At 37.8% G+C, this 27158-nt stretch overlaps 2 protein-coding genes across 2 annotated transcripts; both read left to right on the top strand.

Annotated features, from left to right (window-relative positions):
- Positions 1 to 1251: 1251 nt before the first annotated feature.
- Positions 1252 to 16432, top strand: nup133 (nucleoporin 133; the record flags this gene model as incomplete). The annotated part of the gene is made up of 25 exons (XM_083933388.1): positions 1252 to 1384; positions 2654 to 2769; positions 2897 to 3000; positions 3171 to 3404; positions 3513 to 3683; positions 3785 to 3940; positions 4692 to 4762; positions 5650 to 5797; positions 6143 to 6293; positions 7022 to 7176; positions 7397 to 7488; positions 8664 to 8827; positions 9327 to 9421; positions 10092 to 10316; positions 10403 to 10525; positions 10791 to 10890; positions 11052 to 11315; positions 11591 to 11724; positions 11958 to 12116; positions 13882 to 14017; positions 14126 to 14244; positions 14455 to 14535; positions 14624 to 14688; positions 14774 to 14862; positions 16296 to 16432. Exons 1-25 carry the CDS (start codon positions 1254 to 1256, stop codon positions 16430 to 16432), a joined length of 3420 nt encoding a protein of 1139 aa, XP_083789514.1. The 5' UTR covers positions 1252 to 1253.
- Positions 16433 to 22604: 6172 nt separating this feature from the next.
- Positions 22605 to 26469, top strand: ccsapa (centriole, cilia and spindle-associated protein a; the record flags this gene model as incomplete). The annotated part of the gene is made up of 3 exons (XM_083936175.1): positions 22605 to 22953; positions 23499 to 23833; positions 26290 to 26469. The coding sequence occupies 3 exons, from the start codon at positions 22605 to 22607 to the stop codon at positions 26467 to 26469; spliced, it is 864 nt and encodes a 287-aa protein (XP_083792301.1).
- Positions 26470 to 27158: the final 689 nt, after the last annotated feature.

Here is a 27158-nt window from a genome sequence, read left to right as displayed (position 1 = left end):
GACAAAACAAGACATTTAAAGACGTCACCTTGGACTTTGATAAATTGGACATTTTTCAAAAGACAAATCGATTTACCGAGATAATAATAAGCAGATTAATCGATAAAGAAAAATAATCATTAGTTGCATCCCTAAAGCTGAGGAACAGGATGTTGTTGTAATCTATGAAAAAAAACAAGCATTAAAGATCACTTTACCTTTTAGAAACCAGTGTTTTTCAGCAGCCGTCCCAGGATCAAGGTGATCAGGGCTCACACAGAAACCTTCCTCTTCATGCTTCCTACATTTGAATACCCACAATCAACACTGACAGATGACAAACCACCACTGTCTCCACGTTGGATGTAGGATATCTGTGCAAATCGTGTCACCAAATTGGACCCGTTTCTTACATAAGCTGCATCCTAACATCTTATGCCCATTTGTTTAACAAACAATATGACCTTTTGACTTGAAAACAGAGAGATACTGCTGATTGTTGGTCTAACTTTGAGTGCACAGGTAGATAGTTCTACCATTGAACTTTTTGCTTTATTGTGAAAAACATCCATTGAAGAAAAAGCCATCTGCACCTCCTCTTGGCTTTTTAACAGGGTTCCTACACAGTGTGGAGCTGGAGTCGATCCCAGCTGACATCAGGCGTGAGGCGGGGTCCACCCTGGACAGGACGCCAGTCTATCACAGGGCACATAGAGACGAACAGAGACACACAACCATTCACACCTACGGGTGATTTTAGAGTCATCAATTATTTTTTGTTTATTTTTATCTAATTTAAAAATAAATAAAAAATAGGACATTTATGTGTAAAGTATTTTTCCAACAAAATTAGATTTTTTTTAATAATAAAAGAAGTAAATAAAATAAAATAAAAATGAATTTTAAAAAATCGTTTTAGAGGGCGGAGGATGGAGGGCGGGACTTCCCGTTGCCCCAGTGATGACGTAGTTTGTTTAGTTTCATCTAATTTAAAAATACATAAAAATAGGACATTTGTGTAAAATGTATATTGCCGAGATAATGAGATCATTGTTAATAATAAAATAAGTAAATAGAAGAAAATAAAAATAAAAAGTTGGCGGTTGGTGGGCGGGACTTTCCGTTGACCCACTGATGACGTATATTTGAAGCGACGGTACCGCGCGCTGTTTGGAGTTAACGGTTAGCGCTGTTGGTTATGCTGTTTTTGGTTAACTATATTTAATTTTTTACATATTTCTCAGCTGTTTAGCAGTAGCGGTATCACAGCAGGGATGTTTAGCCCCCGCTCCGCCCCGAGCCCCGGCCGCAGGCAGCAGGGCAGGACCCCCGGGAGGAAGAGCGTCTCTGGAGCGGCCACCAGTCTGCTGTTCTCCCCGGTGAGGAGGAGCACTCTGTCGGCCAGGTGAGTGACACATGTACCGGTGACTGCTGTTTTTGTGTGTGTTTACTCAGCTGCCAGTTTATTAGGAGCACCGAGATTAAACTGATGCAGTCAAATACAACATTTTTGTAATAAATCCCCACTTTATGGAGGTTACTATTAGGACGATATTTTTTATTTAATGTATTTATTTTTGTTTTATTCATTTATTAAACACTTTTGTGTTTTGCTGTCACTTTACCACATATTTTAATAATTTTTTTAAGTTAAAAATACCAAATCATTTGACAGTTTTGACCTATTTTAGGTAATTTTAGGTATTTTTTTTACCTTTTAAAAAAATATGTATTACAGTTTATTCCTATTTTTAACTGTTACTGTTATTTTTATTTTAGACTGGCCAGCTGCCAGTTTGTTAGGATTACCTACCTAAAACTAATACACTCATACAACAATACTTTAATAATATTTTATTTTATTTATTTATCACTTTTGTGTTTTACCGTCACTTTACCACATATTTTACATATTTTTTAAAGGTAAAAATGCCTAATAATTTTATAGTTATGACCTATTTTAGGTCATTTTAGTTATTTGTACCTTTTTTTTAAAATATATTACAGTTTTTTTTTCCTATTTTAACTGTTACCCAGCTGCCAGTTTAAGAGCACCTACCTCAAACTAATTCACTTAAATGCAAAATTATTTTAATACTATTTCATTTTATTTATTTCTCACTTTTGTGTTTTACTGTCACTTTACATTTTAGCTATTTTTAACTGTTAATTTGTGTTTTTTTACTGTGTACATAAACTATTATTGTTGTTGTTATTATTATTATGATTGTTTTGTGTTTTGCATCTGCTGTGACCCTGTAAATTTCCCCACTGTGAGAATAATAAAGGACTATCTTATCTTATATAAAGTTGGTTTCCAGTGGTGGAAAGTGACTAAATACATTTAGTAAATACATTAATGCTTGAGCTAATAATAATATTTAAAACAGGGGACATTTTTATACTTTTAATACTTTTAACTTCATTTTCATGATTAACTTGTAATGGAGTATTTTCACAGTGTATTATAAGTAATTTCATTTGAGTAAAGGATCTGAATATTTCCTCCACCACTGAGATTATTCACTTCATTGATATCAATGACGGTAGACTACATTTAAGAAACATCTCTTAAAACAGTTCAACGGCACCAAAGCAGTTGCAGCTCAATACTCAGCTGATTGTCGTGAGCATTCGTTCACTCTGTTTACCTCTGAATCTTTCTCTCCGTCAGGTCCACTCCCACCAGAGTGCAGTCCCACGCAGCTACAGATTCAATCAACTATGACGTCCAAACCTTCGGCTCGTCGCTGCCTGTAAAAGTGATGGAGGCGCTGACGATGGCTGACGGTAAAGGAAAACCTCATCTCTGTTTGGGGCGAAATTAAGTTTCTGTTCGCGTCAGGGTTTGGTAAAAGTACTGCTTCCTGTTCGGGTATTTAAACCGAACATTTTCTGCGTGTGCGGGTCCTTCTAGTTGACGACCGGATCTCAGTGAAGGTGAATGAGAGCGGCTGGGCTTGGATGGTTTGTGGAGAGAGACTGATCATCTGGAAGATCTGCCAGACTGCTGTGGCTAAGGTAGACGGCTTCTTAATTGTGACAAACTGCTACGTTCTCTGTGTTATATGGTTGTAAACTGAACATATTTTAGTATTGGACTGTTGATCGGAGATGCAGCCCTAAAGGAAACACTCACAGATTCATAATTCAAGTCTTAAAATCCTCCGACTCTGTGTGTTTTCCTGCAGCTGTCGGTGTGTAAGGAGCTGCAGCTGCCCAGCAGTGAGTACAACTACACAGCCGACCTCGTGGCCGTGTCGTCCGCCGCTCCTCTGGAGACGGCCTCCGTTCAGTCCATCTCCGTCCTGGCGGTGGCTGTGGAGGGAATGGCTCGCTTTTGGCCCTGCCTGACCCAGGAGGGCAACTACACGGAGACTGACGTGGACCTGGGAGACCTCTGCAACTTTGTTGTTGCTGTCAATGTCAGTGGATCTGATTTGTTTTGATGCGTTTGCAGCTAAAACATCGAACAAACCAAACCAATCGCCCCTGCTTTTGTCTTTATTCCTCACTTTTTTCTCCTCTGCCAGGGTGGAAGCTTCGTCTTGTCCTCAGAGAGAAGTCATCTGTTGAGAGCGAGTGCAGATTCCTCAGGAAAGCTGCAGTACCGAGCCCTGCAGCAGGGTCAGGGCATGCTCTCGGGCATTGGACGCCGCGTCTCCAGCCTGTTCGGCATCCTCTCCCCACCTGCCAACGACACAGTGAGTCATGCTAACAGATTTCAGTTCAGAGTTCAGTGGGGGAACAGCTCCAACCTGACAACGTGTCCTCTGTCTTTGTTGGTTTTTTTTTCCCGCTGCAGCTCCACAGCGTGCTGTGGGTGGGCGGAGCCAGCTGCCTGTACACACTGACCAGCTCCAGTCTAAGTAAATGGGAGGTGGACGACAGCTGGGAGCACCAGATCCTCAGCTGGGACGCCCAGAGAGCTCTGACCGAGAGCATCGCGGACGCCATCTGGGTCAGTACCAGAATCCACGTGATTATATATCAGACTCAGGGTTGCTACGCAGTATGTAAAAGTGTGGAATTTAATTTGAGTAATGTCCAGGTCCGGATAAGAAAGGGAAAAGGCAGAGTTTGGATGTTTGTGTTGTTTCCAGACTATTATCTCACTTTCTAAAATAAAATAGATATATTGATTTATGCAAATCAAAACAAGTTTACCAACGTAACACAGCCGACCTGTAGATGATATGAAACTAATCCAGCTGGGTGTTGACTGGTGTCGGGTTACCATGGTTACCGTTCGCCATGTGACTGAGATTCTCATTTATTGAGTGAGTATGTAACTCCATCTAAAGCCAATGAAGCAAAGACTTGTGTTTTATTTTGTAGTTCCTGGTTAAAAGTCCATCCCTGCTGTTACTGTCTGTAGGGCTTTACAGGTTCACAGTTATTAATTACAGTCTTTCAGCATTTAGCTTTAATAAAATGCTGTGCGATAAACATGTCTCGGTTTAGAGTTCATTCACTTATATGAGCTACCATACGTATAATTACGACGGCCCCTCAATCATGAATAAGTCATAGAGTGTGGTCTTTACCTACCCTATAGGTAAAGTGTCTTGGGATAACTTTTGTTATGATTTGGCACCGTAAATAATATTTAATTAAATTAGAAGTCCCGCATTGAAAACCATAGTGAAACGTGTCCTTAAAGTATGCAGATGCCCTTCATGGTCCAACATTAAACATTTCTCTCCCTCCAGGGGTCAGAGAGCAACTACGAGGAGCTGAAGGAGGGAGCCAACGTGAAGTACCTGGATATGAAGCTCAGCCAGTGAGTGTGTTGTTCATCCGTGTGTTTGTATGTGCATGACTTCCTGCTTATTCTACACTTCAGAATAAAAGTTCAACCTGTTTTTCTCAAGGTAATGTTGGAAAGCATGCTTGAGTTACTCTTGAGACTTTTTATCAGACTATTCCCATTTAACCACCTTGAACACGTACGCTCCTCTGTCACCGCGGCGTGTGTTGTGGTGCTTTCTGCACAAACACGTGAGAGATACTCCCCATAACGGACCTCTAACAGACTCTTAAAGGGGAAGGCACGGCCGCTAACATGTTCAGGGGATAATGTCAGTAAATTTGAGAAAAATACAGATTGATCTCGTGTGAATGCACTGCATGAAACACAGGCTTGGGAAGGTAATTTCTAAATCACATGAGGTCCCCTGTTAATAATAGTGCTGTGCAAATGGTGCTTTGTGTTGTGTTTTAGTCTGAAATTCCAGATTATACGCACCATAACAATATCTTTCTATTATATATTATTATTATTATTAATCCTCTCTAACTGAATGTCATGTATGACCTTTAAATCAAGGTCAGTAAATGGGAAATGGACGGTTTTGTTTACTTTTCAACAAATAAATCTGTCCTGCAAGGAGACAAATGGAAGCTTGGACTTAATAATCACATATAATCAGTCACTAAAGGGAGGATCCTTGTATGCAGAAAGAAGTAGTCTTCGAGACCGCCTTGTGTACTGAGGAGTTACACAAAAGATACTGCATACATTTAAAAGAATCATTGGTGTTATCTGCTTATTATAAACATAAACAATAGAAGATCATTGATAATTGAGCTGCACCTCTGATGATCACTTCTGGGTAAGTGTTGAAATAAACCCAAATAAAACCGGAGTCTGTGCTACGTGTTTTTTAGAGCCGGTCTGGTGGTTCTGGCTGCAGCCTGGCACCCGTCAGACACTCCCTGCCTGGCTTACTTCTGCCTGGTCACCCTGATGGACACCGGAGCTGCCATTTCCGACCACTTCACCGTGGAAGTCACCAAGTACTCCACTCCATTCCAGGTCAGTCCTGATCCTGATCCTGATCCTGATCCTGCAGGGGTGGACTCCCTTCCTGCTTGTCAAAAGCCTCACAGAGTATCTTTGTCTCACATCGCTCTCTTTCTTCACTTCACAGTTTTAAAATTTCACCACAAACTAAATTCATGTCTCCTTCATTGTATTCTAGTGGAAATTCATTTCTAAAAACATTGACAAATGCAACCAAAACTCTTTTAACTACAGGTTCCTTTTTAAGTTTATAAGAGAAATTGTTTTATTTAATTTTTTGAGACTTTTTTATTATTTTTCTTAAGCAGTGTATAAACATTATACAATACACTTTCTTTCAATATTTTGTTTCCTCAGAGTGAGGAGGCTCTACAGGCTACGCGGCTGGCGTTGCCGCGCTTCCCCGGCTCCACGGCCTTCCTGTACAACGAGGAGATGGTGTTTGCTTGCTCCACTGGCACCAGCAGGGGAGGACTACCTGATGAGAAAATCAGCTTTAACTCACCTGGTGAGAAAATTATCTTTAAGTCTCTGAAGGAAAAATGCTCTCTCATTACAACGATCTCTAGATGAACGTTCGTATAGAACTGTTTTCAGAAATGGAGAATCCGGTAGAGTTGCTAACAGCCTGGCGTGGCTAACACTGATTAGCTCGGGGCATTACGGGGAAGGCATTCAAACGTCTTTTTTAACCAAATATTGCTGCTCAAAATAACACCAAACCTCTGCAGCAGCATATATCAGAAAGTATTTTGTTTGCTCATGAAGAAAGTACATAAATAAATGAGTTTCTGACGGTAGAAATGTGCAGGACCTTATTAAAAGCAATGTAATTCTTTTTTGGGGGTTTAAACTTAAAAAAAGGAAAGAAAACATGTAAAATCAAATGGACCTGATCATAAGGAACCACACAATCTGGCTGTTAAGACATGACGCCCTTTCAAAATATGATTTCCGGGTCTAAGCCGGTCCAAGGCCTTGTATTTCTACAACGCAGCGTTGCCATGTTCCCCGTTTGACCTCTTTCCTATCAATGAAAATGTGTCTAACTGACAGTAGAGGTGATCGTGATTGTTCACGTTCTGCCGCTGTTGTCTGTTTTCTTTCAACGGAGCGTTTGGACCCAGGAAATCTTATTTTGAAAGGGTGTTACGTCAGACTGAAGAGTCAGATGAGCAGAAAAAATCTCTGTATGTCTGATGATGACGATGTTTCCCTCTCCCTCCGCCTGTCCAGGTGACGGTGTACGTGGAGGAGGCTGCTGCGCCAACCTGCCCGTGTTTTTCTCCCAGAACAGCGGCCTGGTGGCGGTGGTGGCCCGGGAGAGCGCCTCCATCCTGCCGGAGACCATGGAGGACTCGCTGTGCTCCTCGCTGGCTGCAGCTCCGGAGGTAAAACTCAAACTGGCAGCAGCTACACGGAGAAAAGGCCGTCGACTTAAAAGAAGACACGTTAATTCCTACATTATGCAAAAGATTCACATATTGAAAATCCAGTTAGGAAACGTTGGTCGGCCATTTGTGGAGAAGCGTGGGAACCGTGCGTGTGATAATGCGTTCGGTCTGAATCTTAAATGCATTTCTAATGTTCACACTGGTTTTTGTGTCGAAGGTTTCAGCCATGGAGACTCCGACCAGAGCAGAGCCCGTAGCTCAGGAGGACAAAACCAAACTGCTGAAGGCGGCGTTCTTGCATTTCTGTCGGTACGTCAGTAAATTACCCACAAGTCCCTTTTTAAAAGAAACAGAATCTTTTATTGATGGTTTGGAAAATACTGCTGGTTGCACACAATACTTTATTCTTTCGTCTGAATCATACATCACACGGTTTCTGCAGAGGGTCAGTGTATTTAGTGAGAGAGGGTGTTGGCCACGTTAATTTTAAACAGTCATTTGTTACAATTACTAGTTACTTCTCCCAAAAACTGAATTAATTACTGAGTTACAAATCGTAAAAGCGACTAGTTACTATGGAAAGTAACTATTGCGGTACTTATTTCACCTATATTATAATGAAATGGACACTTACGGCGCACTCACACTGTCCTTCCGCACCGTGCCCCGGGCTTTAGGGTACTTGTCCCCCCTCCCTCTCCCCCAACGCCCCAGGCCCGTTTGTACTCACACTGCCTGGGCCTCGCGCAAATGCTTCTTGCTGCCCATACGTCATCACGCCGTAACACGTCACACGCATTGACTGACGTCATCGTGATGCGTCTCTTTGTTTACAAATCTTTCCATAGCCCTCAGAGTTTTTGTGCGTCTTGTCGACTGTTTTTGAATCTTTTCATCGACCAAATCTGCAGTAAACACTCCACCTCCGCATCACACCAACGTGAACCTTTCACCGCCATTGTTGTTGTTGTTAAATGTCCGCACATGGTTCGTCCTTCTATTTTCTATGTCCGAACAGGCGCACAGAAAATTACGTCAGAACCGCCGTAGGCATTGTACACGTGCGCGCGCTCGTACATGTGCAAACGCGCTCTACAAAAGCCCACCTCTCGCACTGCGGTCAGTTATGCGCAGAGCGGTTGCACTCACACTGGTCAAACACACTAGGCTTTAGCTGAAAAAACAGTTTTGGCCCGGTGTGGAAGGACAGTGTGAGTGCGCCCTTAATACAATAAATGATTAACAGAAACCGTGTACACAAATGTAAACTATTTTCTAGTTGCTGTAAGACAAGTGAGACTAATCTCCAATCACATTTCATGTATTATTGTCGATATTATAACGACTGTTTTTATATAGTGCATCAAAAAAAGAATAATAAAGCTGTGATCAGCAGTTTTCAGACTGAAGCTGCACGATCTATGACTGAGATTTTATTCGCTGTGACACTGTAAAAAGAAAAGTAACCTTCGCTCCTCTGTCAGGAACGATCTGGTGGGCGCTCAGACGGTCACGGATGAGCTCTTCCCCGCCGACGGTGACGGCGAGGAGGGAGCGGAGCTGGACGGCGTGGTGACTCGAATCAACCTGGACCTGGTGGACGATTACCCGGCCTCCGACCCCCGCTGGGCCGAGTCCGTCCCCGACGGTGAGGAGGGGAACAGGAGGGGGAGAGAGACGGTCTATCCACCTGCCCTTTTCTCTTTACAATGTTAAATTACAAGACTTATACTATATTATATCTATATTTATCTAACAACACTGCCAGACCCTAATCTTTAGGTAATATATTAGATTGTGAGTCGTAAGATTCGACCAAAACAATCTGCATTTTAATGTTAAAGTTAAAGACATTTTCACCCTAAAAACAGCTTTTTTTCAGTTTCTTTACAACAACATATATAACATGTTTTTATTGTTTTCATAAATGCATTAATTCCCCTTTAATACAACATATATAACATGTTTTTATTGTTTTCATAAATGCAGTAATTCCCCTTTAATACAACATATAACATAAAAAACTGAATAAAGTCTTACAGAAATTGATCAGAAAAAAAAACACAGTTATATCAAATAACCTGAATACATTTTTATATTTTATTCTTTTATTTTTATTTATTTTTTGGGGATTTCTGTTCTTCCAGAGAGCGCCGGCTTTCCCCTCACTTCCCTCATCATCCTCCACCAGCTGGAGGACAAGATGAAGGCCCACGGCTGCTTCATGGACTTCCTGCTCCAGGTACACGCACGCACGCACGCACGCACGCACGCACGCACGCACGCACGCACGCACGCACGCACGCACGCACGCACGCACGCACGCACGCACGCACACACACACACACACACACACACACACACACACACACACACACACACACACACACACACACACACACACACACACACACACACACACACACACACACACACACACACACACACACACACACACACACAGAGCTCTCTTTAAGAATTCCTCCAAAAATAAAATAGATTTAAAGGTTATAACAATAAAATAATTGGAGAACTTGATAAAAATCAAACAATAAAATAGATTTAAAACCTCTAACAACACAATAACTAAAGAACTAGATAAATAAAATAGATTCTAAAATGTTAACAATACAATATTTAAAGAACATGATAAAAAGGGAACAATAAAATAAGTAAATCAAAAATAATGTCAGTCACATTTTTTCTGGGATTTCTTTTCATTTCCCTTCATTTCTGACACTGAATATAACATGGAACAGAATATCAAATATAATGGTTTTATTGTAATAAAGCAAAGTGTATTATTGATATTATAATATATAATAATTATAGATCTAAGACTGGATTTAGAAATAACAGAAAGGTAGAGTCAATATAATATTAAATGATGGTCTCTGCGCTCCTCCTGTCAGGTGGGTCTGCTGGAGCGGCTCGGCCAGGTGACAGTGCGCTCCACTCCCTTGGCGACACGCCTGCTGCTGTGCGAACACGCTGAGAAGCTTCAGGCAGCGATGGTGCTGAAGAACCACCACGCCAAACACGGCGAGCTGGTGAACCGGGCCATCGGCATCGCGCTGCAGAGGAGCAACGCAGCGGTGGCTCCCAGCCTCACCGCGGCCGACGTCTTCTTCAGAGAGGTTTGTGTTTTCATGGTGTTCTTTCTCGCGCTCATGATCCGTGTGGCGTGTAGAGGCTGACTCTTGTGTTTGCGGTGCCCTCGCAGGTGTCACAGATCTCCTCAGTGTTCGACTGTCTGCTGGACGAGGAGGAGCGGAGTCTGAAGGAGAACCCGGTGGACTCGGTGCAGTGGGCCGAGGTGGTTCTCACTGTCAACAACATCGTCAAGGTAAACGCTTAAAGATCCGTCTGCTACCCTTCTGTTTCTGACCTCAAGTGTCTGACATGACTGTACTGACTCCTATCAGAGCAGTTTATCACTAGAGAGGTGTTTTCAGATTCTTCTGCTGGTAGAAGGAGATGTTTGTGCACAAATCATTCAAACGTATCCTAGGAGAGAGTTCTCCTGGAAAAATCTGGTCCGTGTCTTTATTATAAGTCCGAAATAAACTCTAAGGGAAAAAAAAATCCTAATACTTGTTGTCTGTGTGCAGGACATGCTTCAGGCTGCTGGTCAGTACAGAGAGACGAAGGCCTTCATGTACAGAGCTTCTGAAAACGCTGCTGCAGAGCCGGAGTACATCCCGTGGACAGGTAAGTGTTCAATTTGCTGCCGCCCGACAGCGGACAGATTTGAGCCCAAGTGAGACTGAAAGTGTGGTTTAATTTAGATTTAAGCTGCAGCTAACAATTATTTTCATAATCGATTTATCGTCTTTATGTAGTAGAATAACGTATTATCTCCTCTCCTCCAGCGTCAGGAGGTGTCGGTGGTGTTCGCTCCATCATCTCCCGCCAGCACGAGATCATCCTGCGCTCGGTGTACCCCCACGCCGACTCGGAGCTGCGCAGCGCCCTTTGCGAGCAGCTGGTGGCGCTGTTGGACATCTACCTGGGCGGCTATGTGGCGCAGCTGACCTCCCTGCAGCAGCAGAGGCCCCCGGGGGCCCAACAGGAGCGCTACAACAGCCTAGAGATGGAGTACGGCCAACGCCGCTCTGAGCTGCTGGCTCCGTTATGTGAGTGGAGGACTGAACGTACTGAGAGTCTGATAAGATTAAAATCATAGACTTCACAAAAAGAGATTGGAGGTTTGATTTCAGGCAGGAACTTTGTCGCAGGTCCTTTTCTGTCTGTACCTCACGTTTGTACTTCAGTACAGCACTTGAGTAAATGTATTTAGTTACTTTGCACCACTGCTGAGGAGAGTTTTCCTCATTGTGAGTATTTTTGAAGTCTTGCAGCAGGCTTGAGTTGCTGACTGTTTTCACTTTGACCTTGTGACGTGTTGCAGTGGAGCTGGGTCAGTACCAGTGGGTGGCAGCGCTGGCCGAGAAGTACTGTGACTTCGACATCTTGGTCCAGATGTGCGAGCAGACGGACAACCAGAGCCGCCTGCAGCACTACATGACCAAGTTCGCAGACCAGGTACTCAGAGAACCGCAAACCGTCTCTTCCTGTTCAGAGAAAACCACGTGTTTGTACTTGTGTTGAGAAAATTCTTCTCCTTCTGAAGATATATATTAAGTCTTTTACCTGGAAAAAACGTCACAAAGCTGAAAAAAGGGCTGTTTTTCTAACACTATTGTGAGTTTTAGTATTTTGAGACTAAAGTTGTAGTATTTTGAGACTTAAAGTCGTCTCTTCACTTCCCGCCGCAGAACTTTGCTGACTTCCTGTTCCGCTGGTACATGGAGAAGGGGAAGAGGGGAAAGCTGCTGTCCCAGCCGGCCGCTCAGCACCAACAGCTGGCCAGCTTCCTGCAGTCTCACCAGCACCTGAGCTGGCTGCACCACATCCACGTCCACGACTACCACAGCGTACGACACACACACACACACACACACACACACACACACACACACACACACACACACACACACACACACACACACACACACACACACACACACACACACACACACACACCATGCTATGAAAACCACATCCTCCGAGACTATAAATAAAAGTTCCTCAGTAGCTGTCGACCTCGGAAGGCTTCTTTACTTTCATTTACCTTCCTTTCTTCCTTCCTTCCTTCCTTCCTTTCTTCATTCCTTCCTTCCTTCCTTCTGTCCTTCCTTCCTTCCTCTTTCTTTTCCTCACATCTTTTTTTGCGTGCAATGTGAAGCGTTTTGCACGGCGTGATTAGGACTTTGTTTGTAATCTCGCCTCATTCCTTCTATTTTTTCACTTCCTCAGTAGCTGCTGACCTGAAGGCTCCTTACTTTCATTTACCTTCCTCAGGGTTCATAAAGGTGCTTGAAATCCTTGAAAATGCTTGAATTTTAGTGTTGTGTTTTCAAGGTTTGAAAAGCGCTTGAGTTTTGGATAAAGTGCTTGAAATAATTTCCGTATTTCTTTCACAACAAAGAGCCATAAAACAGAAATTTAATTTCTCATTCTTCTGGTGTAAGAAAACAGCCAAATGCCATCTTTTTTTAACATGATTTAAACATGAAATAATTTTCAACATGTATGTATTTGTACAAACATGTAATTTACCACAGCTGTAAGGTGCTGGAAAACCTTAAATTTACCTTGAAAGTGCTTGAAAAGTGCTTGAATTTGACCTTTGAAAAAGTGTAAGAACCCTGCTTGCTTCCTTCCTTCCTGCCTCACTTCCTTCCTTCCTGCCTTCCTTCCTGCCCTTCTTCCTTCCTTCCTGCCTTCCTTCCTGCCTTCCTTCCTGCCTTCCTTCCTGCCTTTCTTCCTGCCTTTCTTCCTTCCTTCCTTCCTTCCTTCCTTCCTTCCATTTCATCATATCTTTTTTGTGTGCAATGTGAAGCGTTTTGCACATCCAGGGCCAAGACTTCCTCCTCTGAGCGGCAGTCATTTCTTTACAGTGCGATTTAAAAACTACCACGCTCCTTCATTGCTCCTCACTTTCATCGTCTTCAGCAGCCACAGTACAGAGCAGAGGAAACACACACACACACACACGTACGCACACACACACACACACACACACGCACGCACTCTGTTTCCTTCCTGTTTCAGCAGCTTGGTAGTCACCGTCTCTCTGCTCATAACAACCAGCAGCAAGAATAACTGCCTCTGCATTTTACACACACACACACACACACACACACACACACACACACACACACACACACATATCGCTCTGTGTTTCACACAAGCACACACAGAAAAAGAGAAGCTTCCTTTAAACCCTCTGAGAGCTGCTGACCGTGTTCTAGAGGCTGTAGATCAGTGGGGAGTGGGGGGGGGGGGGGTAGTTATAACCTACGGAGCATGTGCAGACGCATGAACTGATATTATTCTAGGTAAGATGTTTACATGCATGAATACTCCATGAGTTACTGAAGGAGTTAACTAGGTCTGTTAACCGGGGTACGGTGTTTACATGGCGTTTGAAAAACCAGAGTATACGGAATACGGAATATAATTAGGTTTTTTAACTGCATGTAAGCGCACTGACTATAAAGATGAGTCTTCAAACATATCATATTATCTTCAGAAAAAAGTCTTTAGAATTTAAGAAAAGTCAAAATATGCACAAGCTGTTTTGACACAGTTTTAATTGTGATGCTGTGACTGATGTGGCGTGGCGTGTCACTGCAGGCCAACAGGACGCTCTACAGCCAGGCCAACACAGAGACGCGTTACTTTGTGAAGAAGAAGACGCTGCTGGCTCTCAGTAAACTGACGGTGCTCGCATCCAACCTGCCGGAGAGCGAGCTCAACAAACAAGTCGACGGTAACTCCCTCAGTTTGACGAGTTTATCTGGTCATGTTTAAGTACGAAGCCCCTAGTATGAAGTTTCTGCATTATGCTGTTAAAGAAATACTTAATCTGTCCACGCAGACATCGTGGAGCAGGAGCGCTTCCTTCTGCATCAGGAGACTCTGCCCCGACAGCTGCTGGAGGACAGGCAGCAGAACCCCGACACCATGCCTCTGCTCAGTGCTCACAACCTCATACAGGTACACACACGCACGCACGCACGCAAACTGAAGCTATCTGCCTGTCATGTTTATATCTGTAGCGACACCCTGAGACATAATTTATAATGTACATTTTGAATGTATGAGTGGAGCGATGGAGCTGTATTTCTGAGCGGGTCCCTGCTTTGTCTATCTCGTGCATGCGTGTGTGTGCTTGACAGTAACTTCACAGCCTCCTCTCCTCCTCAGCTGTACATCTGCGATGACAACAGGCGAGCCAACGAGTACGACTTCAAAAAGGCTCTGGATCTGCTGGAGTACATCGACGAGGTAACCAACTGATTCATTGGTTTGACCGTTCGGGGCTCACGGCAGTTAAAAGTCGACTTCATGTGGATTTTCTGTGCTCGTGTTGCAGGAGGAAGCCGAAGACATCGACTCGCTGAAGTGTGAGATCTTCGGCAAAGTGCTCCGGAGAGACGAGTAAGAGCCACCGGGCGTGTTTTTGTTTATGTATCATGCTCCGTGCTCACTGAACATCACGTTAATGTTTGACTCTGCCTCCCAGCTGGTCCTCTGCTGACGGGACGGACGACCCTCTGGAGGCCGCCAAGGACAGCATCTTCGTCAAGATCCTCCTCAAACTCATCCAGGAAGGTGAGAAAAACGTTCACGAAGCCGCGTTTAAAAAATAAAAGCACAACCAGGACGATTTATTTAATCCACAAATGGACACATTGGAAAAAAATGACTAAATCCTATCACTCTGATTTGCAGAAGGTATTATTAACGCACTAGAGGATGTGATTATCATTATTTACATTCATAAAAATGTTTTTATTGGAGATCAACGCTTTCTAATTCTGTATAGAGTCATAAACCTCAATGTGAGTTAGCATTTTTCCCCTTCCCCTTTTCCCTTGTCCCGATGTCAACAGGTTTATTTTATGGAAATTTTTGGATTTATATATTTATTTGGATCCCCGTTAACCATTTCTAAGGTATCAACTCCTCCACACAAGTAAACATAATGTAAAACAAATGTCTAATGAAAATCCAGGCAAGCAAATAGCAGACAGTTTTTCCCTCGACAAAACTTATTAACGTTATTTAGCCCCTTTCTCAGCTAGCATGTTTGTACAGATGGATTCCTCAGATCTTACGGTGTCATATTATTCTAAGGGCCCGTCCACACTGAGACGCGTTTTTCTGTAATTGCACAACTTTAGTCCATCCACACGCAGCCGGCGTTATCGAAGCCTGAAAACGGGATCTTTTGAGACCGAGTGCCAGAGTGGGAAGATTTAATGGCGTTGTCGTCTGGACAGCAAAACGTCATACTTTGTTAAATGATTACACATCGGCCCACTTCCGACCTTTAACCCCGCGGCGTCACATACATAGCAACAGTGCTGCTGCGTGAAAGGAGAGAGACGGACCCGTAGACTGTTTACTGAACTGGACTCTGAGCCACATGCATGGGAATGAATGAGGCCGACCACAGATTTCTCCCTTTTCCCTGATGCTCTGAATAAGTCGCTAAACTGGTCGCTAGTCTATTTTTATAAATAAAGTTGCTAAGAAGGTGTAAAAAGTCTCTAAAGTAGTGAGAAAGTGGCGTCTGTGAGTTCTTTGGGACGGGGAAGGGGCTCCCAGCAGCCCCCTCTGCTCAGTGAGGACACTAACTGCAGAGTGATGGGTGCATCAGAGTCCAGAACAGCACCAAAGTCTCCACTAACACCAGAAACAGGGACACGTTTGTCTCTAGGATGGAGGAGGATTTGGGAAGAAACTCTCTGGTGTTTGTATTCTCCACAGCGTCTCCCCGCCTCTTCTTCTCTGTTGTTGTTGGTGTATTTCTGTGGCAGTTACAGCGCCACACCCAGGCCCGGCATGTCTCCTACAGCGTTTTTAGCTGGTTTCATGTGGGCGCAGATATTTCTTGAGTCGAGGCCGTGTGGAGAGAAAACCTTTTAAGAACTACGGAGGAAAAAAAAGGTTGTTTTTGATCGTGTGGACGTACACTAATGTCTTCACGCTGTCTTATATTTAGATTTTCCCAGAATGACAAAAGACTCTTTGTGTTGCAGGAGTTCCTCTGCAGACGTACCTGCCTGACGTCAAAGAGCTGCTGGAGCTGGGCGAGCTGAGCGTTTTGAAATCCAAACCTTATTTTGAATTTGTCCTTCGGGCCAATTATGAACATTACCTAGAAGCTCAGATGTGATGACTGATCCAAGTAACGCTGCAACTGCACTTCAGCTTTCCTTTCTGATCATTTTCAAGATTTATTTGAACTTTTGAGCTGTTTTCTAAATAAATGTTGTTATTTCTATAATCAGGTTGTAGTATTTTTTTAGAGAGAGTGCTGGCAGGAGCGTTTTCCTCAAAAATGTATTGATTTTAGCTTTTAGTTTGGTGCGTTCTGCTGTCCTTTACTGACTTCTAGTGACGTTTCTGAAGCACTAAAACACCAAAACACTTTTGGTAGAGGACTGTCGGTGTGAAAAATGATCAAATAGTAAGGGATATTTATCAAGTATATATCTTCAGAAGCATGGATGGATTACTGAATGGGCCTACCGGGCAAAGGCCCAGAGGCCATTAAGTCAGGGGCCCTGATTCATATAATATTGTCAACACAAAATGACCACAAGTAAAAATCAAAATGCAAAATGTCTAAGAATAGTAGTAATAAATAAATAAATTAACGCTTTACATTATTTCTACATTTTTGTTCACCTGTATCTATTTATGTATTTCTGTGTTCATCTGTTAATGAGGTAGGAAGTCTCATGTATTCATACATCCTATAATTTTATAACAGAAATAAACATAAATGATTAAAGAAATAATTGAATAAATAAATAAAATAATAAGTAAATGCATAAATAAATGTATAAATACTGAAATTAATTAATAAATAAAAAGTAATAATAAAAAAAATTAATAAATGCATAATGCTGAAATAAATTAATTTAATGTAAATATATTTAATTTATTAATTTATGAATTAATTTGTTGTTAATAAATAAAAACAGAAATAGATAAATTGTGCATAAAAAATGAAAGAATAAATAAATGCATAAATAAGTAAATGCACTTTACTTTTTGACATACTTTACTATGACTTTTTTTTATAAACTTTTGTCGTTATACTATACTATTAAAAAAAATGCACTGCAGGTGATACGTTAGTTTTATTTTGAAAGTCTTCGCTGTTAAGCTAGCTTGTAGCTCGCTGTCAGCCGGAGGAGCGGAGCGATGCTGGGTGTGTGACCGCGGGAGTGAAGCGGCAGCCTGGGTCTAAATCCGCACCGGACCGCTCTGGAATGTCTGGGTGAGTGAAATGATAACTGCCGTTTTAATATCCAGCCGTTGGCCGCCATCTTTTCTTTTCTCAAACATCACCGTGTTTACAAACGGGCACTAACGGAGCAGGCAGGTGAAGGTAACGGCTGCCGTTAAACAGGGTTGTAGCCTGTTTTCACACGATAACCGACATTTTAAAACTCTCATTTACACACTTAATGTCATTTTTCACCTTAAACAGAAACAAACGGGTGTTTTATTTGTCTCTGCGATGTTTTTAAAGCATAAACTCGTTAAAAAAATAAATATGATTTTTGAATGGGAAATAAAAACCCTTCAAAATAAGACAGTGCTTCAGTTACAGGAGGAAAAACACCAATGAAATTAGCAATAATTCGCTTTTTGACACTTAATATTGGTAATATAGGTCAGCTCAGATGAATGAATAATGAGTTTAGGTTATTTACACTGAAAGATAAGGGTGATAAAATGAAATGAAGCGTGTGTGTAGGCGAGAGGACTCCTGCCATAAATAGCTGGAGCCCTGATGGTGGAGCAGTGAAACTGGGGTAAACTCAATCCTCTGACCGTAATCTGCTGTGGAGGGAGGGGGCGGGGCTTACAGGTGCGACCACACCTGTCAGAGACACGTCATCACGGGGCTGCAGGTAAACAGCCTCCTCAGACACCAACAAACTCATTCATTTGGTAGAAATACTATAAAATATGATTTATTATTTAACATTTTTTGTGATATGGCTTTTTTTTTCATTTTTTATTATGACTTTTTTTTTTACTTTTTTCAATATGCTTAATTATGACTTTTTAAAACTTTTTTGTTATAATTAACTGTTTTTTTGTTTACTTTTTTGTTATTAATTTTTTTTTTGACATACTATGACTTTTTTAAAAACTTTTTTCATAATATATGATTTTTTTAACTTTTTTGTTATAATTTACTATGATTTTTTTAACTTTTTTGTTATTTTCTATGATTTTTTAAACTTTTTTTTTTATAATTTTCTATGATTTCTTTTTAACTTTTTTGTTATAATTTTCTATGATTTTTTAAAACTTTTTTATTATAATTTTCTATGATTTTTTAAACTTTTTTTTTATAATTTTCTATGATTTCTTTTTAACTTTTTTGTTATAATTTTCTATGATTTTTTAAAACTTTTTTGTTATAATTTTCTATGATTTTTTAAAACTTTTTTGTTATAATTTTCTATGATTTTTTTTACTTTCTTGTTATAATTTTCTATGATTTTTTTACTTTCTTGTTATAATTTTCTATGATTTTTTTACTTTCTTGTTATAATTTTCTATGATTTTTTTACTTTTTTGTTATAATTTTCTATGATTTTTTAAAACTTTTTAGTTATTTTCTATGATTTTTTCAAACTTTTTTGTTATAATTTTCTGTTTTTAAACTTTTTTGTTATAACTTTCTATGATTTTTAAAACTTCTTTATTTTCTATGATTTTTAAAACTTCTTAATTTTCTATGATTTTCTTTACTTTTTTGTTATTTTCTAAGATTTTTTAAACTTTTTTGTTATAATTTTATGTGATTTTTTAAACTTTTTTGTAATAATTTTTTTTATGATTTTTTAAACTTTTTTGTTATTTTCTATGATTTTCTTTTTACTTTTTTGTTATAATTTTCTATGATTTTTTTACTTTTTTGTTATAATTTTCTATGATTTTTTAAAACTTTTTGTTATAATTTTCTGTTTTTTTTACTTTTTTCAATATGCTTAATTATGACTTTTTAAAACTTTTTTGTTATAATTAACTGTTTTTTTGTTTACTTTTTTGTTATTAATTTTTTTTTTGACATACTATGACTTTTTTAAAAACTTTTTTCATAATATATGATTTTTTTAACTTTTTTGTTATAATTTACTATGATTTTTTTAACTTTTTTGTTATTTTCTATGATTTTTTAAACTTTTTTTTTTATAATTTTCTATGATTTCTTTTTAACTTTTTTGTTATAATTTTCTATGATTTTTTAAAACTTTTTTATTATAATTTTCTATGATTTTTTAAACTTTTTTTTTATAATTTTCTATGATTTCTTTTTAACTTTTTTGTTATAATTTTCTATGATTTTTTTAAACTTTTTTGTTATAATTTTCTATGATTTTTTAAAACTTTTTTGTTATAATTTTCTATGATTTTTTTTACTTTCTTGTTATAATTTTCTATGATTTTTTTACTTTCTTGTTATAATTTTCTATGATTTTTTTACTTTCTTGTTATAATTTTCTATGATTTTTTTACTTTTTTGTTATAATTTTCTATGATTTTTTAAAACTTTTTAGTTATTTTCTATGATTTTTTCAAACTTTTTTGTTATAATTTTCTGTTTTTAAACTTTTTTGTTATAACTTTCTATGATTTTTAAAACTTCTTTATTTTCTATGATTTTTAAAACTTCTTAATTTTCTATGATTTTCTTTACTTTTTTGTTATTTTCTAAGATTTTTTAAACTTTTTTGTTATAATTTTATGTGATTTTTTAAACTTTTTTGTAATAATTTTTTTTATGATTTTTTAAACTTTTTTGTTATTTTCTATGATTTTCTTTTTACTTTTTTGTTATAATTTTCTATGATTTTTTTACTTTTTTGTTATAATTTTCTATGATTTTTTAAACTTTTTTGTTATAATTTTCTATGATTTTTTAAAACTTTTTGTTATAATTTTCTGTTTTTTTTACTTTTTTGTTATAATTTTCTAAGATTTTTAAAACTTCTTTATTTTCTATGATTTTTTAAACTTTTTTTTATAATTTTCTATGATTTTTTTTACTTTTTTGTTATAATTTTCTATGATTTTTTAAACTTTTTGTTATAATTTTCTAAGATTTTTTAAACTTTTTGTTATAATTTTCTATGATTTTTTAAAACTTTTTAGTTATTTTCTATGATTTTTTCAAACTTTTTTGTTATAATTTTCTGTTTTTAAACTTTTTTGTTATAACTTTCTATGATTTTTAAAACTTCTTTATTTTCTATGATTTTTAAAACTTCTTAATTTTCTATGATTTTCTTTACTTTTTTGTTATTTTCTAAGATTTTTTAAACTTTTTTGTTATAATTTTATGTGATTTTTTAAACTTTTTTGTAATAATTTTTTTATGATTTTTTAAACTTTTTTGTTATTTTCTATGATTTTCTTTTTACTTTTTTGTTATAATTTTCTATGATTTTTTAAACTTTTTTGTTATAATTTTCTATGATTTTTTAAAACTTTTTGTTATAATTTTCTGTTTTTTTTACTTTTTTGTTATAATTTTCTATGATTTTTAAAACTTCTTTATTTTCTATGATTTTTTAAACTTTTTTTTATAATTTTCTATGATTTTTTTTACTTTTTTGTTATAATTTTCTATGATTTTTTAAACTTTTTGTTATAATTTTCTAAGATTTTTTAAACTTTTTGTTATAATTTTATGTGATTTTTTAAACTTTTTTGTTATAATTTTCTATGATTTTTTTACTTTTTTGTTATAATTTTTTATGATTCTTTAAACTTTTTTGTTATAATTTTCTAAGTTTTTTTTATCATAATTTTCTGATTTTTTAAAACTTTTTGTTATATTTTTTATGATTTTTTTACTTTTTTGTTATAATTTTCTATGATTTTTAAAACTTTTTGTTATAATTTTCTATGATTTTTTAAACTTTTTTGTTATTTTCTATGATTTTTTAAAACTGTTTTAATATAATTTTCTATGATTTTTTAAACTTTTTTCTTATAATTTTCTATGATTTTCTTTACTTTTTTGTTATAATTTTCTATGATTTTTTAAACTTTTTTGTTATAATTTTCTATGATTTTTTTACTTTTTTGTTATAATTTTCTATGATTTTTTAAAACTTTTTTGTTATAATTTTCAGATATTTTTTTCCTTTTTCTTTATAATTTTCTATGATTTTTTAAAACTTTTTTGTTATAATTTTCTATGATTTTTTGAAACTTTTTTGTTATTTTCTATGATTTTTTTTAAATTTTTTGTTATAATTTTCTGATTTTTAAAAACTTTTTTGTTATAATTTTCTGTGATTTTTTTACTTTTTTGTTATAATTTTCTATGATTTTTAAACTTTTTTGTTATAATTTTCTATGATTTTTTAAACTTTTTTGTTATAATTTTCTATGATTTTTTTACTTTTTTGTTATAATTTTCTATGATTTTTTAAAACTTTTTTGTTATAATTTTCAGATATTTTTTTCCTTTTTCTTTATAATTTTCTATGATTTTTTAAAACTTTTTTGTTATAATTTTCTATGATTTTTTGAAACTTTTTTGTTATTTTCTATGATTTTTTTTAAATTTTTTGTTATAATTTTCTGATTTTTAAAAACTTTTTTGTTATAATTTTCTGTGATTTTTTAAAACTTTTTTGTTATTTTCTATGATTTTTTAAACTTTTTTGTTATTTTCTATGATTTTTTAAACTTTTTTGTTATTTTCTATGATTTTTTAAAACTTTTTTGTTATAATTTTCTGATTTTTTTACTTTTTTGTTATAATTTTCTATGATTTTCTTACTTTTTTGTTATTTTCTATGATCTTTTTAAACTTTTTTGTTATAATTTTCAGATTTTTTTTACTTTTTTTGTTATAATTTTCTATGATTTTTTAAACTTTTTTGTTATAATTTTCTATGATTTTTTAAACTTTTTTATTATAATTTTCTATGCTCTAATATGATTTTCGTCTTTTTACAGATCAAAACTGTCTTAAAAAAGTACAGTTTTTAAATTCCCTCTGATGCTTTAAGCCCCAGAGGGATGTCTACTAAGTTTATAATATAACATTCACAGGGGACATTTTTTATACTTTAACTACATTTTACTGATTAAACACACTTTTACTGAACTTGTACTTTCAATGCAACACTTAAGGATCTGAATAAAACACTCCTTTAAAAACCAACACAGCTTCTGACACTGTTCTTTTTAATTTGACATGAATATGACAGAAACACATTTTGGCAGTTAACGTCTTTGTTTGACTTCCTGCTCCGCTTCATATTTACAGTGATAAGAACCAGACAGGAGCTGTAACCATGGTGACCAGGAAAATCCGGACGGAGTACATGAAGAAGTTCAGGGATCCAAAGTGGGAGACGTTTTCCAAATGTTACGAGGACTCTCTGAAGTACCGTCTGACCCGGCGGGTGATGGAGCATTCGCACAAGCCCTGGTTCTGGGAGGGCTGGGACAGCAGCTCGGACTCCAGCGGCTGGTCCACGCCGAGGCTGACCAGGAACAAAATCGCCCCTCTGTCCCTCCCACCGCCGTCATCCTCGGAGACGAAGGAGATATTGTCCAGCCCCGGGCCCAAACCTTCTCCTGAGGGCGGAGAGACTGACCTGGGAGGTGGAGAAGCACCGAATGTAGCTGCACCGACCACAGGTGAGGAGACTGTGACCAGATCATATCATAAGCATATCTGTGCAACATGTGCAAACATGTTTTACAAAAGCCGTGCCGCACCTAGCCGCGGTACGGTTGCACTCACACTGGTCTAACGAACTAGACTTTAGCCGTGGAACCTGTTTGGGCACGGTACGGATGGACAGTGTGAGTGAGTGTCCTGTTTCTGTTGGTTCTTGTGTTTATTTTGGGAACTGTAACGAACCCCAGGGGGAGTTTCTTTGTGCTCCTGTGTGAGCGTCACGCTGAGGGTCTGAGGGTCTGAGGCCGCTTTACCTCAGCAGACGCTGAAGCTAAAAATATTCACTGTATCCTCGTGTGCACACACCGAGCTCAGATATGAAACAGAAGCTCTGACTTTCAGCTCCACACATTTAAGAAAGGTCAGTCTGCAGAATATTAAACACAATCGACTGAAAAACAGACTCAGCAAAGGTCTCAGAAGTCTGCTCTCTAAAAGAAATATAATATTTAACATTATTATACATTAGATACACAATTTTTTTACTGTCAACCGATTCTAGAAAACGGCGTGACTGAAGCCAGCGGTGGTTCGTTGGTTCCAAACGGCAGCGGCGCCTCGGAGGACACCGCGACAGACAACGGCCCCGCAGACACGACCTCTTCTGACGGGGAGCCGGTGAACCCGGCACCGAAGCGACGTCACCGCCGGCGCACCCCTAGGTCTGTACCGTTACACCGGGACAGTTCCCATGACGACAAACCGGCCGTCGTCCGCAAACCGCCGAGGGCGAAGAGCCAACCGCCGATCAGCACCAAGGAGAAAGAGAACCGGACGCCGTCCAGCCGACTGGAGTGGACCGAGAGACGGACGGAGGTCAGGAGGACGCCGAATCACGTGAGTGTGGAAAACTCAGCATTTTAGAGCAAGTTAAAGGTCTTTTTCTTCAGCGTCAGAGGTTTGATTTGCTCCTGTGATGACGACGCATGATATAGACGTCATGAACACGCCTGGTGTTGCTTTTGGCCTGTTTTACTTTTAGTTTTACTCTAGTTTTTGTGTCAAGCTGTCATTTTAGTCTTTATTAGTTTTAGTCACGGTTATATTCTTTTTAGTCTAGTTTTAGTCGAGGAAAATTGTATATTAGTCTCTTTTTAGTGATGCAATTATATTTAATCAATATATAAAAGTACCTAGTAGTATTGATGAAACCAACATTTCCTTTTAGCCAAACCCATGCACATATCTTTAGTTTACATGCACATATCTTTAGTTTACATATCTTTAGTTTACATGCAGATATCTTTAGTTTACGTGCACATATCTTTAGTTTACATATCTTTAGTTTACGTGCAGATATCTTTAGTTTACGTGCACATATCTTTAGTTTACATATCTTTAGTTTACGTGCAGATATCTTTAGTTTACATGCACATATCTTTAGTTTACATATCTTTAGTTTACATGCACATATCTTTAGTTTACATATCTTTAGTTTACATGCACATATCTTTAGTTTACGTGCACATATCTTTAGTTTACATATCTTTAGTTTACATATCTTTAGTTTACATGCACATATCTTTAGTTTACATATCTTTAGTTTACATGCACATACTGTATCTTTAGTTTACATATCTTTAGTTTACATGCACATATCTTTAGTTTACATATCTTTAGTTTACATGCACATACTGTATCTTTAGTTTACATATCTTTAGTTTACATGCACATATCTTTAGTTTACATGCACATATCTTTAGTTTACATGCACATATCTTTAGTTTACATATCTTTAGTTTACATGCACATATCTTTAGTTTACATATCTTTAGTTTACATGCACATATCTTTAGTTTACATATCTTTAGTTTACATGCACATATCTTTAGTTTACATGCACATGTCTTTAGTTTACATGCACATTTCTTTAGTTTACATGCACATATCTTTAGTTTTCATGCACATATCTTTAGTTTACATGCACATATCTTTAGTTTTCATGCACATATCTTTAGTTTACATGCACATATCTTTAGTTTTCATGCACATATCTTTAGTTTACATGCACATATCTTTAGTTTTCATGCACATATCTTTAGTTTTCATGCACATATCTTTAGTTTACATGCACATATCTTTAGTTTTCATGCACATATCTTTAGTTTACATGCACATATCTTTAGTTTTCATGCACATATCTTTAGTTTACATGCACATATCTTTAGTTTTCATGCACATATCTTTAGTTTACATGCACATATCTTTAGTTTTCATGCACATATCTTTAGTTTACATGCACATATCTTTAGTTTTCATGCACATATCTTTAGTTTTCATGCACATATCTTTAGTTTACATGCACATATCTTTAGTTTTCATGCACATATCTTTAGTTTACAGGTCTAGAAGAGGTAATCCAATTTATGTTGATGCTAAATTCAGTTCAGTGTGATTTGCTCTGTGAAACACAAAACTAGTGAAAGTATTTGGCCAACAAGGGGAAGTTTAGTGCACTTATAGAGTGAGTCAGTCAGTTAGGAACTAAACACACACTTTACACTCTCACAAACAAATACACACAGACACACACACGCTAGACACACAGACACACACACACACGCTAGACACACACACACACACACGCTAGACACACACACACACACACACACGCTAGACACACACACACACACACGCTAGACACACACACACACACACACACACACACACACACACACACACACACACACACACACAGAGAGAGACACACACACGCTAGTCTCACACACAGACACAGGAAACAGAAAAACAGCAAAATAATAATAATAAAAACGTGATTAAACGAGACGAAACAACGACATTTCGTCAACGAAATTGCATTATATATTTTGTCTTAGTCGTCGTCACATGCCCAGCATTTTCGTTTCGTCTCGTCTAGTTTTCGTCACGTGATAAAGGGTCGTTGACGACAATATTTCGTCATCGTTTTCGTAGACGAAAGCAAAACTAAACACGCCTTCAGATGCTTGTGTAAATATATAAACTGTCATTTTTCCATTTAAGAAGGACTTTATTAGCATATCAGGATATCTGCTCAGAAACGTGAAGTCAATGGTTAGTTTGAAAATAAGATACAAACCCAAAAAGAGCACAAGCATGATCTTTAGACATCTTTGTCCTGGTGATCTTCCGTTAAAGCGATTTTAAAAGAGGAACCACTGAAGAGTTAAAGTGTCGGGTGTTTCCGAGGCTCCACTTCGCTCACAGGACACCGGAGAAGTGAAGCCGTGTCACCAGAAACTCCGCAGACATGAATAATAAAACGCGGGCATCTCTCTGGTTTCTCCTCTCAGAGCAACACGCCCGACGCCTGCGCTCAGCCTCGCAGGGAGTCCGACAAACGAGGCTCCAACCCGGAGCGCCGGCGGGCTCGCTCGGCCGACCTGGAGAAGACGAGGAGGTCGCAGCTGACGGTGGTGGACGACCGCTGGATGACGGAGTACATGCGCTGCTTCTCCGCCCGGCTGAGGTAGAGACGGGACGCCCCCCTTTAAACCACGATCCCTCGCTAAAGAAGAGCGGTGACACGAACAGAACCGTGTCGATAGAGTCCAACGGCGTCCCGTGAGAGCGAATCGCTGCTGTCGAGGGAGAAAACACACAAAACTCACACAAAATTTAAAGTTTATACGGTTATTTATTTAAACACTGTGTCATTTAAAGTCACAGACGTTCACCAAACATTAAACGAGACGAGGTCCGTGACAGTAGAAGCTTTGGATCAGAGCTCAGTAACGACTGAATCATTAAATATGGAGATAAACTGATACAATATTTGGTTTTATACATAAATATAAATATATATACATATATATGATATTAAAGTAAAGGTTACACACTCACAGACTAAATCTTCATATAATAATATGAATTAAATAAGTGTAACCATAGAAATATCATTAAAACAGTGCACAGACGCACAGTACGGAGGGAAGAAGCTGCCAAACAAATAATAAATAAATGAATAAATTGCTTTTTAGTTTAAGAAAACATTTATTTGACTTCACTTTGTTCGTTTGTGGCTGTAGATTTCTCCTTAATTCATCAAAAGTTAACATCAGATAATTCCTCATTTGCATATTTAAACAGAACATTTTAGAAAACTTAAAACTATAAAAAATAAGCGCCTTAATGTCAGTAATAAGTTTCATGGTGATCTCTG

This window comes from Echiichthys vipera (assembly GCF_963691815.1).
Source record: "Echiichthys vipera genome assembly, chromosome: 2".
NCBI lineage: Eukaryota > Metazoa > Chordata > Actinopteri > Perciformes > Trachinidae > Echiichthys > Echiichthys vipera.
The sequence above is the reverse complement of the archived record's forward strand: the minus strand, read 5'-3'. Positions and strand labels throughout refer to the sequence as shown.